We start from the raw sequence: 15448 nt of genomic DNA, 5'->3' as shown, positions 1-15448 counted from the left end.
GGGATATATGCACCATCCCACAGACATGATCTAGCATATATAGGCTAATTATACCAGTCATTCTGTAATAACAGGTCAAACTGGGGTCATTTAACTTTAGTACTGAATAAATCGATAAAAAGAAATTGTTAGTGATATGTTTATATGTCATCTTAGCAAACAATTCGTTTTAATATCTACACAATTTTGAGATTGTACAATATATTTCCGACATTTCATTTTTTTGTAATATTTTCCTGAGAAGGTCGTTAAAATAAAGCGGTTTCTTATTACAAGGTAGCCATTAACTGTAACCAGTACGTATATTAAATAATATGTATTTTATCAGAAAGTCCCTTTGAAACATTATTTTATGTTTTATTGTCCACAAGAATTTGTTAAATAACTTTAATAATGGAAGTTTTTATTTATAAAAATCCATGTCCCCCGATTCCTTGTTATCTACGTCACGACCACTTGGAGGTGCTGGAATAATCGAATTTTCATAAAACTACAATCTCCATCTCTAGGTCATTGGACAATACCCCAAAATTCACATGTCTGTACCATGATAGACAATTAAGGGCTCGCTATATTTTTTTTTTTTTTTTTTTTAATATCACGTCGGGCACACATTTTAGTATAATGGACTTTCTCTAGTGGTAGCTTTTTACTTTCTAAGTTACTTTTCTTTTTTTGGGAGGGATATTTTTTGGGGGGTAATATTTTTATTTTTTTTCCTTTAAAAAAGGTTATGTTATTTGTTTTTTGATATTTTTTTTTTAAAGTGGAAATTACACGACCAGTGCAAATGTTGATTTGTTTATACCATTTATTCAACTTTTTACTCAAGTTGCCATGGCAACGGCCATTTTGTGGCAAAAGAAATATCTTTTTTGATGACTAAACTTTAAAAATTCAACTCTGAAATCGAATGACATATTTGGTTGTTTTGAACGGCAAATCCATTCTGAGGCTTTTTTTTTTTTTTTTTTTTTAGTTTGGCCCTACCTCTGTATACAATATATTTAGCCAGTTGTCAATTTTGGGGGTAAAACATTAGTTTCGAAAATAGTGATTTTGATATTTCCTTGCTACAAGGCATCTAGCTATGATCAAAAGCGGTAAAAGATGAATATATCGGTAAAAATCAATGGAACCTTACGTAGCAATGAATGAAAATAACTTTGCAATGGATTTTTACCGATATACTCTACTTTGACAGCTTTTGGGCATAGTGTCGTATAGTTATAGCAAGGAAATATCAAAATCACTAAATTAGCCCAAAATTTATTATTCTGCTTAAATATATTGTACACCACTGCCGTAGGAAGCGGTGGGGGGGGGGGGAGGCAGGCGGACATGTGCGCCCCTCCCCCCACATTTTAGCAGCAGCGATGTTTGTTATATATTTATACATGTATATAAATGTACCCCCCCCCCCCCCCCCCCCCCCTTTTTGGCACTTTACTACTCAATCTAATTAAAATTGGTTCCACTGGTTAATAACTAGAAACCAGTAGAGCTAATTTTAATCAGATTGCTTCCTACTGTACACATAGGAAAACGAAAACCTGCCTGGGTATCTCAGAATGGATTTGCCACTGAAAGCACCCGAATAATTTATATGAATTTTTCGTCACCACAAAATGCTTTTTTTTTGCGACAGTGCAACCGTTTTTTTTTTTGTTTTTTTTAAATATTAAAAATATCAATACTTAGCCAGAGTACGCTGACTGTAGAGGGCTACTAGACAGACATTTGGACAGCTAATATCTGTCCAAATGTCCATCTAACCCTCTACAGTCAAGAGTACTCGGACTACACTTACACTAGTCATAATTTTCACTTTAAAAAAAAAAATTGTATTGTACTTACCTTTTTATCAGAATAATGTAAAAAACCCACAAAAAACACACACATGGTTTTACCAAAAAAATAAAAAACCCAACCCCATATTTCTTGGGAATGTTCATCATACTGAATAATGTGTCCAAGGCGATGTTCTTTCCAAAAAACAATTAGTGAGCCTGTCTCAAAATGGCACCGACATGTGTATTGGCTCATGGACCCACTTCTTTGTGTAACATATCCATGCATGTACGAACCCTAATTGATTTTTGAAAAAGAGTATTTCCCTGTTTTAACATCACAGACTCTTGTTGCACTTTATAAAGATGTGTTAAAGATTTGTAGACGGTAGATTAACCAAACTTTGTGTCCATTTTCACGGGCTGAAACCAGGGTCTGAGACTTTAAGCACACTATACCTAATGAGTCTCAGTAAACTAAAAATATCAACAAATATTGGTAAAAAAAACAAAACAAATAAAACCAAAAAATTTGCTATGCTTTTTTTTATTATTATTATCATTATCATTATTATACACTTCAATTTCAATTTGCTGCTAGCTGCCCTTGAGTATTTTTGACACAACAAATGAAATCTCCTATATGATAAAATGTAAATATACATGTACTTACAAGTATGAAATATATTATTAAACTGTCGGAATAATGAATAATCACATTCACTCACCAATATATTCAGTCCCCATGATTAAGAGCACAAAACAGCAATATAGTAAATACTAGTATAAAGAAATGCACAAAAAGATAGCAAACAGTTTACGTATGTAATAATTCAGAAAATATATTATCAAAATGGTTTCACTTTCCCCGCTAAATCTTACATACTGGTAGTCTGTGATAGAGTAGGTTACTTTCATTCTCCCCACCCACAAGTCTTACATAGTGTAGTTCATTTACACAAATCAGAAGAATAAAATATGAAAGATATACATGGTCTAAACAAATCATCCATGCATGTACCAATTCTGATATAATACAAACTATTTATAAATACTGCTGCAAACAACGATTCAGTGTTTAAAGCAGCAGGCACAATATTGATTTTACAAAGCTCGATTGTTGTAATTTAGGGACAAAATTTTCTGTGTTCCATTGCTTTCTATACTTAAATGGCACTTAAACATCAATTTACAAATATTTGTATAATGTGTCCATTTGCAAAACGTTTAAACAAAATCTACATTTTCAAAGTTTAAAAACAAAACTTATTTACATGTATAACATTTTACTAAAACTCAACTCATTAATCAATCATTTTACTCCAATGTATAAATGTACGTTTAGACAACTATTTGATCACAGATTTTGGTAGGCCATTGGAAGACTGGTTGATTGTTATATAACTTATATCAAAGCATGAACACTAAATATTTACCCTACAGGGAACATTTTGTTTACTAATGTATTGTGATTCGTTACGCATATTTTTGAGATTGCTAGTTTTAAAACCGTAAACAGTAGTCACTAATCAATTTTCAATTGACTAGAAATTTTGCTCATCAAAATTTTAAGAACAAAATGTTCCCTGCACTAATCCTCACTAATTTTCTTATAACAGATAAACAAATGCCATTTTAAACACATAACAGAATTAAAAGTTTCCAATTAAAGAGACTGTCCAAAGTTTGCTGCTTTTGTAACATGTTCCAACCAGTGGAGCCTTTTTAACACCTGATATTACATATTGGTATATAATGTATTTTGTTGTTTAGAATATCAGGGGTCTCTATGTATTTCTGTTCAATTAGCATTTGTAGTAATCCAAACTAGATTTAATCTCCCAATAGTGAAATAATATATATTAGGAAATAAAAAGAAGTTTAACCTACCAACACTAGGATAATCAGAAGCACACAATACTGATGTTTTAAACTAGAAAATTTATTTAAAGTGTAATTTCACTGGTGAAAAAAACTTTATATTGACAGCAAAATCAGGAATGTCCCTTTAATGTATAATGTACCAGATAATAATAAAAAACAACATCTTGGTTAGAAGCAACATTTTCCTAGATGATAGAGGCAAAAACAATCACAGAGATTCATTTAATTTGGAGTAACACTCCATGAATGATTATACTAAAGACTACATTTTAAACAAATTAAACATTTCTGTTCTTTCCACAAGTCAAGTGATTAAAGGATGAGGTTAACAGTATAGCACTTATTCAATATCAAAGAATAATACTTTTTGTCATATAATAGCTAGCATATCCAGTGTAATCAAAGTATGTGATATTTTTCTGATCACATACTTTCAGAATTTGATAACTGCAAATTAGATGTAAATTAATCGAGGTCACTCCATAACTGACATATGCATTTATAGTCGTCAAACAAACACATTTCAATAGCAACTTTACACTGAAAACTGTCCAGCGTTAAACAATTTTAAGCACTAGTTTATTTTTATGTAAGGATATCCAAAATGATGTCATTTCCATTCAAAAAGACACTGCATCACATATTCTTACATCATTTGAATATAAAGTAATGGCTGATTGGAATTAATGTTGCGCATAGTTTACCAAAATACGTATTAAGTTTGAAATTATATGATAAAGAGATTATTACCCTCAGGTATTGTCAATATGATATATTAGGAATAAAAATAATGTATTATGATCGCCAGAGGCTCGTATAATATAATTTTTATTCCTAATATATGATATTGACGATACCGAAATACACTCTGGTAATAGTTTTTATATATTAAATACTATTTCTTCAATTTTTATTACATTCTTGAAATATAGACCCTAGTATTATTCACTGAAATTCGAAAACTGGTTTAAATATATTATGGACTAGCTTCAAGAATGTGCGGTATTCGCAGGTCTTTGATGCTAGTTGTCAGCAGTGAATGCTTGTATTCCTGTGATAGCTCTCCCAAGAATCAATGCATGAATATCATGGGTTCCTGAAAAACAAAAGAATAAAAATAAAATAATAAGTTAGCACAGTTTGGGCATGTTACAGATGAAAGCCAATTAAGGCTCTTGTTCTCTATATTCATGATAAAAACAAAACCCAGATGATGTCACAAAACAGGTTGTAGCTTTTATTTATATATATAAAAATAACCCCATTAATATATTTGATAGTTTTTAACTACAATCTTACTAAGAATCTTGCCATGTTCTTGTTGTATAATAATTAAAATAAATATTCAATATACGCCAGTTATGTTTTACCTTCATATGTGTTGACTGCCTCCAGGTTCATCACGTGTCTGATGATGTGATATTCATCTGATATACCATTACCACCAAGCATGTCTCTTGCCATCCGAGCAATTTCTAAAGCTTTGCCGCAAGAATTTCTTTTCACCATAGATATCATTTCTGGAGCAACTCTACAAATATCAGATCAATAGAATCCATTAGAAATGCTAAATGAATATAAATAAATACCACTTTTTTTTTTACTAGAAGTTAGAAACTATAATCAGATTATTTCAAGATGTTTCCAGTGGATTACAACACTAAGCAAACCAGCAAAATGTAATGAAATAATAAAATGTGGAGAAAAATGATAAAGTGTACATCAAAATGACATGCATTTCTAGTACTGGTTCAAGAAAATAAAATGTCTAAAAGAAAGAACTTCCTTACTTCCCCTGATCTTTAAGCCTTCCAACTTGTAGACAAGCATGAAGACCTAGTGTAATTTCTGTAAGCATATCGGCCATTTTCTTTTGTATCAGCTGATTTTTTGCCAAAGGTCGGTGAAACTGTTTTCTGAAATGAAAAAACAAATTAAACAACAAACTATTTTAAATACACATTGTGTAAGCTGTATATATTGTTACAATAATAGTTTCTGGCACAAATCCATTTGTAGATGTTTTTTCTGACGTTTCAAGAAATTCAATCTTTATAGCGAGTAAGTATTTCCGTGACTAGTATGATGACCATTCTGCAGAATGCCACAGTTGTTCACGTTTAGTCTCTACCTGTCCCAACATGTCCTAGCAGAACTGGAAGATTGACCACCCAACTCGAAGAAGAAATAGGAAGTCGGATCAACCCCTACTACTCTTTTCTGGATTTTACTTTGTTTCATATTGGTACCATCTTGTATCCTCTGGAGCTGGGCCTGTCAGCACTACTATAGCAACCATGACGACTAGACAACACCCTAGTCTGATATTCTCTGGTTCAGACGGATCCAGCTTCTCAAGAACTGTATTTCTGCACAGCATTACACCTTCTACATCTAATGACCAACAATCTAGGGGTTTTCTTTAGAGGATGCAACCCACCTCGTACTACAAGCTGTGCACCATAACGGCCTAAAGGCCACACATGGACATATAGATCGAACTTTAAACTTTTAGACCTTCGTTCAAAATTTTCACTAACTGCTATTCCAAAATTCTGTCCCATTTCCAATTCACCACTCGCTCTTCTGTCCCGGACCCAGTCACTGGCTAAGTCAGAGATTGTACCCGGGAGAGACGTGCTTGAACTTTAATTGGATATAGGCATTTTAATATGTTATTCAATCCAATCCAATCTCATACCAGCAGCAATCCAGTGTCAGTTTTAATTGTTCAGTGGGGAGGTGTAAGAAAACTACACCAACTTCCTCCTTCCTAACCACTAATCATCAACCTACTGTCCTGGACAGATAGCCCAGATAGCTGAGGTGTATGTCCACAACTTTAAATGGCTGTAAAAAAATTAAAATGAAATGACAAAGTTGGTTTTACCTGTCTAGTGTGTACTGTCTGGCTGCTTCTAGACAAAACTCAGCAGCACCCAATGCACCCCAGGCAATCCCAAACCTGGCATTATTCAGACAACCAAATGGACCCTGTAGAGAAATATATTAAGACAGACATTAGAATCAAATAGCCGGGCAACTCTACCTCCTGCAGATAAATAGATCTTGTAACAAACATTTAATAAAGAATTGTCATATCTACAATTACCCAGAAGGTGAAAAGTGTTGTTAAAACTATGATAAATATAGTTAACTTGATAAGATTTAATAAAAAAAACCCAGATCTACAAAACCTGGCACCACCTTACCGCGAGACCGCTGGCATTTGGTAGAAGGTTATCTTCAGGAACTTCTACATCCTCCATAACTATCTGTCCAGTAATACTGGCCCGTAAAGAAAACTTTCCTTCAATTCTTGGAGCAGAGAGACCTTTCATTCCCTTCTCCAAAATAAAGCCACGAATTCTATTGTTGTCAACGTCACACTTTCCCCACACTACAAACACATCTGCTATTGGAGAGCTGGTGATCCTAATTAAAAAAGAAAATCTTAATTATTCTAAATTTTATTAGCATTTACAGATAAAACAAGCATTCTGAGAGTACTACTAAAGCAATACATGTCCCGTACTGGGCCCAACAAATTTTCGTATCTCCTAAATTCAAGGGCCATAACTCTATATATAAATTGGTTAAATCCCTATAAAAGTAACAGTACATGATAAAGCAATATAATTTTTTTAACCTTAATATCTTGAGGCATTGAAAAAAAAGTATAGAAAACTTAATTTTCATATCCCCTAAGTTTAAGAGCTATAACTGTCAAAAATGAGTAAATCACCATGAAAGTGAAACTTGATCTGTAACAGTACACGATAAAGATATACACAAAATGTTAGCTCAAAATCTTAGGGCCTTTTGAAAAAAAACATCTGGACAGCTATATGTGGGACTGATGGACAAACAGACAGAAGTAAGGAGATATAGGGAATAACTGGTTATTGTCTTAAGATATCGGCTTTATCCTGCAAAGGTTAGAATGGCAAATGCAGCGAGTCTCTGCAATCCTACGGGAATAGTTGGAAAATCATTATTTATTCCATTTTTGTGTAAGCAAATAGAGTATCGTCAACCTAGCAAGGCTTTTACTGTATGACGTCATACAAGATACATAACGTAATTTTTTGTAAGATGCTAGCTACATTCTGTCACCTTCCAAAAGCATTTCTAAACTCTAATTCATAATAAATATACAAGTTTTGTATTATTATCGCAAAACTAAAAGTTATCTGTATTTACTGTACTTAAACAAATGATTTAAAAAGTATGTTTATTGAAAATCTAGTCTGAAACACTTGAGTCGAGTCGGGCTTATGTCACGTGACCTAGATTTTTATCTAGTCATCATATCTTGCCAATGTATACAGTGACTGCCGGATAAAAAACCTATAGCCTCCTCTGGCTGGACTGGTAAAGGACTAATAAACACAAGCATACTTCCTACTTTAGATTCTAAAATGTAAATAAAGTTTCAGAAATACATAAACATTTGTCACTGCTAAATATATTACAGAAAAGCATTAAAAATTATGATACACAATATGTATGGGTTAGGTCTAGTTATTAATGTTTAGAGAAATTGAAGTTGGTGTAGTGGTTGCAACTGGTAAATTATATTAAATTACTCGTACATATATGTTTGTGTGTGTTGCAGACTAATAGTAGTTGTAGAAACATGTATAACACAAGCGATAGTGATGATATAAAACCACAAATTAAACACGTTTTATCGATTCACATAAGGTCTATTATTTGTTCACTTATTCCGGTATCTAACTAAATACTGTTAGTCCCAAATATCAAACTGTCCTTTAATTCATATTACATAATATAGACCCATATGTTTTATTATCCTTAAGACACATTAACATTATAGAAGTGGTCAAACAGTGTAGGAAAGCAAGAGAGAAAATTTTAAAATGTATACCATGTTTTTGTTCCATTCAGTATAAATGCCTTCTTAGACAGTTCATACTTGGCTGTGGTTTCCATGGATCCTGGATCACTTCCATGATTGGGTTCTGTTAAACCAAAGCAGCCAATCAGTTCGCCCTTTGCTGAAAGATGGACAAACATGGTTAATATTATCCTGGAGTAATAACAGTAAAATAAACATATGTAACTGGAAAGCAATCAAATAAATATTATTTACTCAACTCATTGGTCCGGTACTGTATATAAAATAGTATTTGCTATTAATCTGTACTGCCGAATTAATTTGTCACAAATGTTTATCTGCCCCGGATTGGGCCCCTGGCTTCCCAGAGACCAAACCCTGGGGCGGTCATGCTCGAAACCTTTGTGGTATATGAGCATGCTAAAGTATACCGCACAAATGTGTACATAGATCTCACTTTTGGCATACTATCTACAATGTAACAAATAGTCATGCACTTTGTACTTGTTACATGTTCAGTAATTCCAACCTGTGGACTCTTGTATTTGGTATTAGAAAAAACTGAATTTTTTATTGAATGAAAAAGAGAAATATGATATCATTGGTTCATGTTTTCTTGCTATCTTTAGAAAAAAATATCAGGTATGTGACTATTGATTACTCCACAATACACGCCATTATATCACAAGCTTGAAACATTTTAAAATCACACTAAATTCTAAAAGTAAATTTTTGTTCAAACTACCGGAACCACATTTTATTTTAACACACCATTTATAAATAACAGTACATGTATTTGAAGTAGCCGTTTTGAATAGTAAATAAATGTCCTGAAGCATTTCTGCTCCACAACACTATTATTTTTGTTTTTCAAATACAGCAACTTAATACTTTACACACAGAAGATTCCTATGCTTACCAAGTTTTGGAATGTATTTTTGCTTCTGATTTTCTGTTCCATATGCAAAAATTGGCCACATAACAAGACTAGACTGAACACTCATTGCTGATCGATAACTACTGTCAACTCTGTAACAGGAGATAGAAATAATTACTTAAAATTTTTATTACTGTATTGATGTTGATCCATTAAACATGGTGATAAAGAGGACATCGTTAGATGGTCCTCAAGTCAACTACTTAATTATAATTCTATCATAACATGCTTATGATTATGTACTGACACATTTCAAATATGCAGTCAAACTGTATTCATTGTACAGTAAAGTACACTTATAACGAGCATGCTTAGAATGAACTACTGCATAGAACAAATTAATTGTAAAGTTCCGTTTTATTTATGTGTACAACGACCCACTGCTATATTGAACTAACTATCATGGTCCCTTTCGGTTTGTTATAAGAGTACTTTACTGTATTTTCAAATAAAATATTAGGTACAGGGGAGATAAGAAGTTGAGATTCATGTTGGGAAGGATTTTAGATTAGCCAGTTTTATTAATTTAAGTCCTTTAATGAATGAATGAATGTTTAATGACACCCCAGCATGAAAAAAAATTGGCTGTTGGGTGTCAAACTACATTAATAATGTCCTTTCTAAACACTTTTGTTGGCTAACAATTTAAAATGTCAGTAAATCGGTATTAAAATTCGAAGTTTGCTGATTTGAGTATGGACAGGATGAGCTCTGTAAGTAAATGTAATATCTAGTAAGCTGAGTAAGACCTCTCCAATTCTCTCGCCAACAGCCCATATCCAACAGATGAGAGGCCTGCACATCCATATCCCTGAATAGTCGGACCAAGCGCTCCTAGTTCACCCATCTCACGCATTATTGCAGGATCAAAATCTGAAATACAGATTGTCATGCAGCAATGTCATTATTTTTCATCAAGGTGTCTTGACAATCAGGCTTAAATCTGGATTAAGTTAAATCAGACAACTTAAGTCAATGAAATTATCTAGTACACTACCAATATATCACTAAGTTTTTTCCACTTCCTTTTGTGTTCGATTTGTAAGAAAAACAGAAGAAAAAAAAATAAATATAGGAACAAACTATATTGGTTTGCTGTAACACTAGGGAACATTTTGTTCAGTATCATGTCGTAATTAACTATACAAGTTTTAGAGATCACTACACAATATTAAAACATTAAACAGTAGTTACTAATCAATTTTCATTTGACTAAAAATATCGCTACTCAAGATCTTGAGAACAAAATGTTCCTTAAAAACAACAGACCATTTTGGCAGTACACAGTTTATTATATATTTAAAAAAATGGAAAGAAAAACAAAAAATACAGTATGCAAGAAATTAAAAAAATAAATAAATAAAAATTTGGGCAGGATAATGGTAAGTAATATTTGTACAAGATTGACCTTACATTCTTTTCTGTTGGCCTCGAGTATTCTTGGCATTAATTTCTCGTTGCAGTAGGACCGAAACTGGTTTCTCACAATGATTTCCTCCTCCGTCAGCTGACTGTCCATATTCAAAGCATCTTGCCAATCAAATGAAACTGAAAGTTAAAATATAATTACATTTAATGTTTGAATTATACCATTCACGACAAAATCAAAGTTGCTATAGTTAGTTATATTTTCCCCCCATATTCTGTGCTTAAAAGTTAGTGCGTAAAATATGGTCTTTAATGACATATAATATACAAAAATTATTGTTAAATTTAAGCAATAATAAAAATACTCTTATCTACAAGTAAGCTGGATTATGTGATCAATTCTGGAACAGCTGTAAGCTGGGGGATGACAAAAATATTCAAATATTCTACTTCAGATCCTATGTAAATCAAAATATCTAATAGATATGCAAACTGAATTATAAAAATATTCTGGTTTAAAGAAACCTCTAATTTTGATAATTCAGACTTCATCTTACCTTGGTTATCTTGACTGGATGATACTAGGCAGGGTTTAGGAAAAAATGCATTGCTCATGAAAAGTGTACATTAGTTTATTTAAGAGAACAAAATGTGTGTTCCAGCAACAAGCAGTAATACATGTACTACAGAGCATCGGATATATTATCTCTCAAAACATATTGTATAATGTGGGTTTTTTTATAATAATATGTAAGTTGACAATGTGATTTGGGCATTTCTATAATTTAAAAAAATCCTTTGAAGTAACAGACAAAACATTTGGTTACTAAACTAATGTTTTTTAAGTGAAAACATGTTCTGGTTATTTAGTATTCTTGATCACTCAAGTCCAAATTGTGGCTCAGTATGAAACAGTAGGCTTATAATAATAAACAATGAAATATTAGTATGCATACTTTTTGACCTGTGACAAACAAATCGTAATTGTGACACTTAGTCCACATCATAGCACCATCATTATAAATGCTACAAAAAGAATCCCAGGACCCCTATCACCAGGTGAGTCTATTTTGAATAGGGATGTCAGAAATGTAGCATTTGTACCAGTCACTATCATAAAAGTTTAATGCAATAAGTGAACAAAAAGATTATCATACACGATACTAAAGATACTAGTATAATGTATCAGATTACAAAAAGTATGTGTATTTTAGAGTTATTTGTGACAGGTCATTGTAAATAATTATTGAAACCAAGTACACTGTTGCACTATCCTCACATGATATAAACAGGATAGGACTAGTGGAGCCTTGGTGGTGCAGTGATAAAGCCATCTAACAAGGCTAGTAGGTACTGGGTTCACATCCCTCATTGGGTAGGTGTATCGTCTCGGTATGTATTATATAGCGGTATGTATTTTGGTGAGCTATCTTTAAATAGCAATTGTGCGTCATCAAAGAAAAGCTATGACATCAAATGCAGATGTTTTTGGTGAGGGAAGTATTGTTTATTGATAAAAATAAAGCAACGTTTACAATTTGCAGTAAGTATAATCAATTAAAAATACCATGTAACTAAAAGTACTATTTTCCGTAAGGTACTTTAAAAAAAAAAATACATTAACATCCCTGTATCTCAAAATTTTCACCATGAATTTTACTCACCTGCCACACGAGACATTGTCATCTGATACTAGTTAAATAAACAAGATAATTAGACAACATGAAATGGGTAGTGGACATTGTTTTGAATAATAGTAATAATAATCAACAAACCAAAAAACCTGGAAGGGCTGTCAAATTTACTCCCACCCTATCAATGTACAAACAGTGAGTATGTTTGCACTGGGCTATATGGTTTACGTGTGACAATTGGGTTAAAATTTATTTATTAGTGTTATTTTTTATGTGTATTATTAATATGGAAGTTATGGACCACCACACATCATTTCCAGTTGTTTGGAGTTATTTTTCTTGAATACTGGTCATTCAGAAGTTATCTGGATATTCCGCTTTAAAATATATACCGCATCGAAAACTAAAATTAAACAAAAAAATCTCACTATATATTGAATTTAATGTTTATATTTTAATGATATATAAACATTAGGTATGTGTCTGTCAATAATAACAAGAATAACATAGTTATTTTTACACTTCACAAGATCGTTGCTTATCCGCTTCAAAACCCATACCGCGAGGATATGACAACAAGCACTACACAGACTTCTCTCTGCTTCTTTCTCACTAACCACAAACCCACTGTCCTTGACAGACAACCCTGATAGCTGAGATGTGTACCCAGTACAGCGTGCTTGAACCGTAAATGGATATGAATGAATGGAAAGACTTTCCTTTGGCACTGTCACTAACCCTAACTCTTATTTATTATAAGTATTTATAATGTTCTTTATATGTGAAAGTCCAACCGAATGAATGAATGAAAGTGGAGCCTAAACTAAAGCCGTAACTCTTGGAAGTAGGCTACTATGCAACATTGTCATTGGACATTATGAAGCACGGTCTTTGTTATGCCAGTAAAAAATTGGATTGCATTCAACAGCTGCAGAGGAATGTGTTCATTATTAGAAATAACTCAGTGTACACTAAGGGGAGTTGATCTTGCGATCTATTACAAACTAAAGCGAGCGCTCTACCACCGAACTACATCCTGCCTGAGCCTCGAAAGGATACATGTCCGTACTGTTGTTGCTTGTAATCTGTTCACTGTTGACGATGTCGAAACCGCCAGAGCTTTTCGAACATAAGTCAGTCGAAAATGTCTTGATAGAAACATATTTAGAAATTAAATGACAACGTCAAACAAACTTCAAATTTGTCCTTCGACTTATGTGAAATCGACAAGATTTCCAGCAGACGGTCCTAGAGCCTCGATTTTCTTGTCCTTTGATTAAACGTCACTTTAATTTCAATAATGTAACTTTATAGAAACTACGAGTGAATAATAGACTGTTTTCAAGTGGTTTATATACAAAGTATTTAAATTAAGACGAACTATATTGGTACATACCAGTCCATTGAAGTGCTCGTAGTTGTACTAAAAAATGTAACTTGTGAAATATGCGAATTCTGATCATATTAAATGTGTTTTAAAGGCACTATCTCGTCATTTTATAATTTAACTTCTTTTATTAATGCAACACAGAGAAAAAAAAAAGTAGATTTCTGTTTTTCTACTATCATCATCATCATAATAAAAATGTGTTTTGCTAAACGACACCACTAGAGCACATTCATTTTTTAATCATCGGCGTCAAATATCTGGTAGAGGAAACTCACTACATTTGTCCTTAGTAGCAAAGGGTATTTTATATGCACCATCACACAGACATGATAGCAAATATCACAGCCTTGGATACATATCAGTCGTGGTGCACTGGCTGGAACGACAAATACCAACGAGGATCGATCATTGACCACTTACTCACCAGCCGAGCGCTTTACCACTGGGGCACGACATAGTCCAGTGGAAAAGCAAAGGTTTCCTCTTAAATTACGTATTGTCCTTATTTTTAAAAAGATACATTTGTACATTAAACAAAATATTTATGCAAATTTTTATTTTATTATTAAAATTGTTGATTTATTATACTCAGCACATACAATGGATATGATAACTTTTGATAGTGGTAGAATCCTCAGTTGAGGTTTGTTAGTTTTTAAAAAATCTATTTCTTTTCAACGCACAAATGTTGATTTTCCAGTGGCGGATCCAGAAAATCCATTTAGGAGCACCCCGATGACATGTTGCTGAAGGGCACAAATTGAATTCCTCGCAATCTCCAAAGTGAAAAAAAAAAAAAAAAAAAAAATAACTGTCGCAACTGTTGGGGGGGGGGGGGGGGGGCTGCCTCCCTCTTCTTAGATCCGCCACTGTTTCCATTCTCATTATGTCTATAGGAAAGTTAACAGAATATGATTTTCCTTTCTTTTGCTAACCTTAAACAATCTTTAAAGTATAAATACAACGCATTTATATTTAATACGCATTCTTTCACCATTTGTCGCACATTCTGAATAATTTCGCAGCATATGGCATTTTATGAAATATTTGTTGTTCTATAATTTCATTAAACTTTACAAATGTAATGATTAAAAAGAAAGTGTTAAAATTTTGTTTTGTTTAATGATACCACTATAGCACATTGATGCACTTGCCGACAATGTTGGGAGGGATTTTATCCCAGTTTCGCGGAAGTCCTTCTCTTGGTTGTGCAAAAATTCTTCACAGCTGCTATGACATGGCAAATTGACTACAGCTTTCTTTGTTAGATGAAAGTCTAACGGGATCAGATCAGGAGAATAAGGTCGGTGCTGAAGGAGTTCAAAGCCAGACTCGTGGATGGCGTATGGGGACTCTTTGATTTAGGGGTGGGCTGGAGGGGTTGATTTGCCCGAAATTTTACCCAGATAAATTTTTCCCTAATTTCCCCCCGTTTTGCCCGCAATTCTCCCCCCCCCCCCCCCCCCCCGGGTCGTACGCCCATGATTGTGGCCATGGCAATGACCGATTTGTGCACTGGCACAGTCCTAATGGAAGGCTAGAGGTTGGACTATACCAATTAAAATCCCATAGGCGACCATGTTA

General features: G+C 33.2%; 1 protein-coding gene across 1 annotated transcript; it reads right to left on the bottom strand.

Annotated features, from left to right (window-relative positions):
• Positions 1-2321: 2321 nt before the first annotated feature.
• Positions 2322-13727, bottom strand: LOC121375353 (glutaryl-CoA dehydrogenase, mitochondrial-like). The gene is made up of 11 exons (XM_041502768.1): positions 13534-13727; positions 11398-11421; positions 10886-11020; positions 10222-10345; positions 9455-9564; positions 8566-8695; positions 6887-7109; positions 6565-6668; positions 5465-5590; positions 5045-5205; positions 2322-4770 (listed from the first exon to the last, which is right to left on the bottom strand). Exons 1-11 carry the CDS (start codon positions 13634-13636, stop codon positions 4697-4699), a joined length of 1314 nt encoding a protein of 437 aa, XP_041358702.1. The 5' UTR covers positions 13637-13727; the 3' UTR covers positions 2322-4696.
• Positions 13728-15448: the final 1721 nt, after the last annotated feature.

The sequence above is a fragment of the Gigantopelta aegis genome, chromosome 6 (genome assembly GCF_016097555.1).
Source record: "Gigantopelta aegis isolate Gae_Host chromosome 6, Gae_host_genome, whole genome shotgun sequence".
Classification (NCBI taxonomy): Eukaryota; Metazoa; Mollusca; class Gastropoda; order Neomphalida; family Peltospiridae; genus Gigantopelta; species Gigantopelta aegis.
This window is presented reverse-complemented; position numbering and strand designations above follow the sequence as displayed.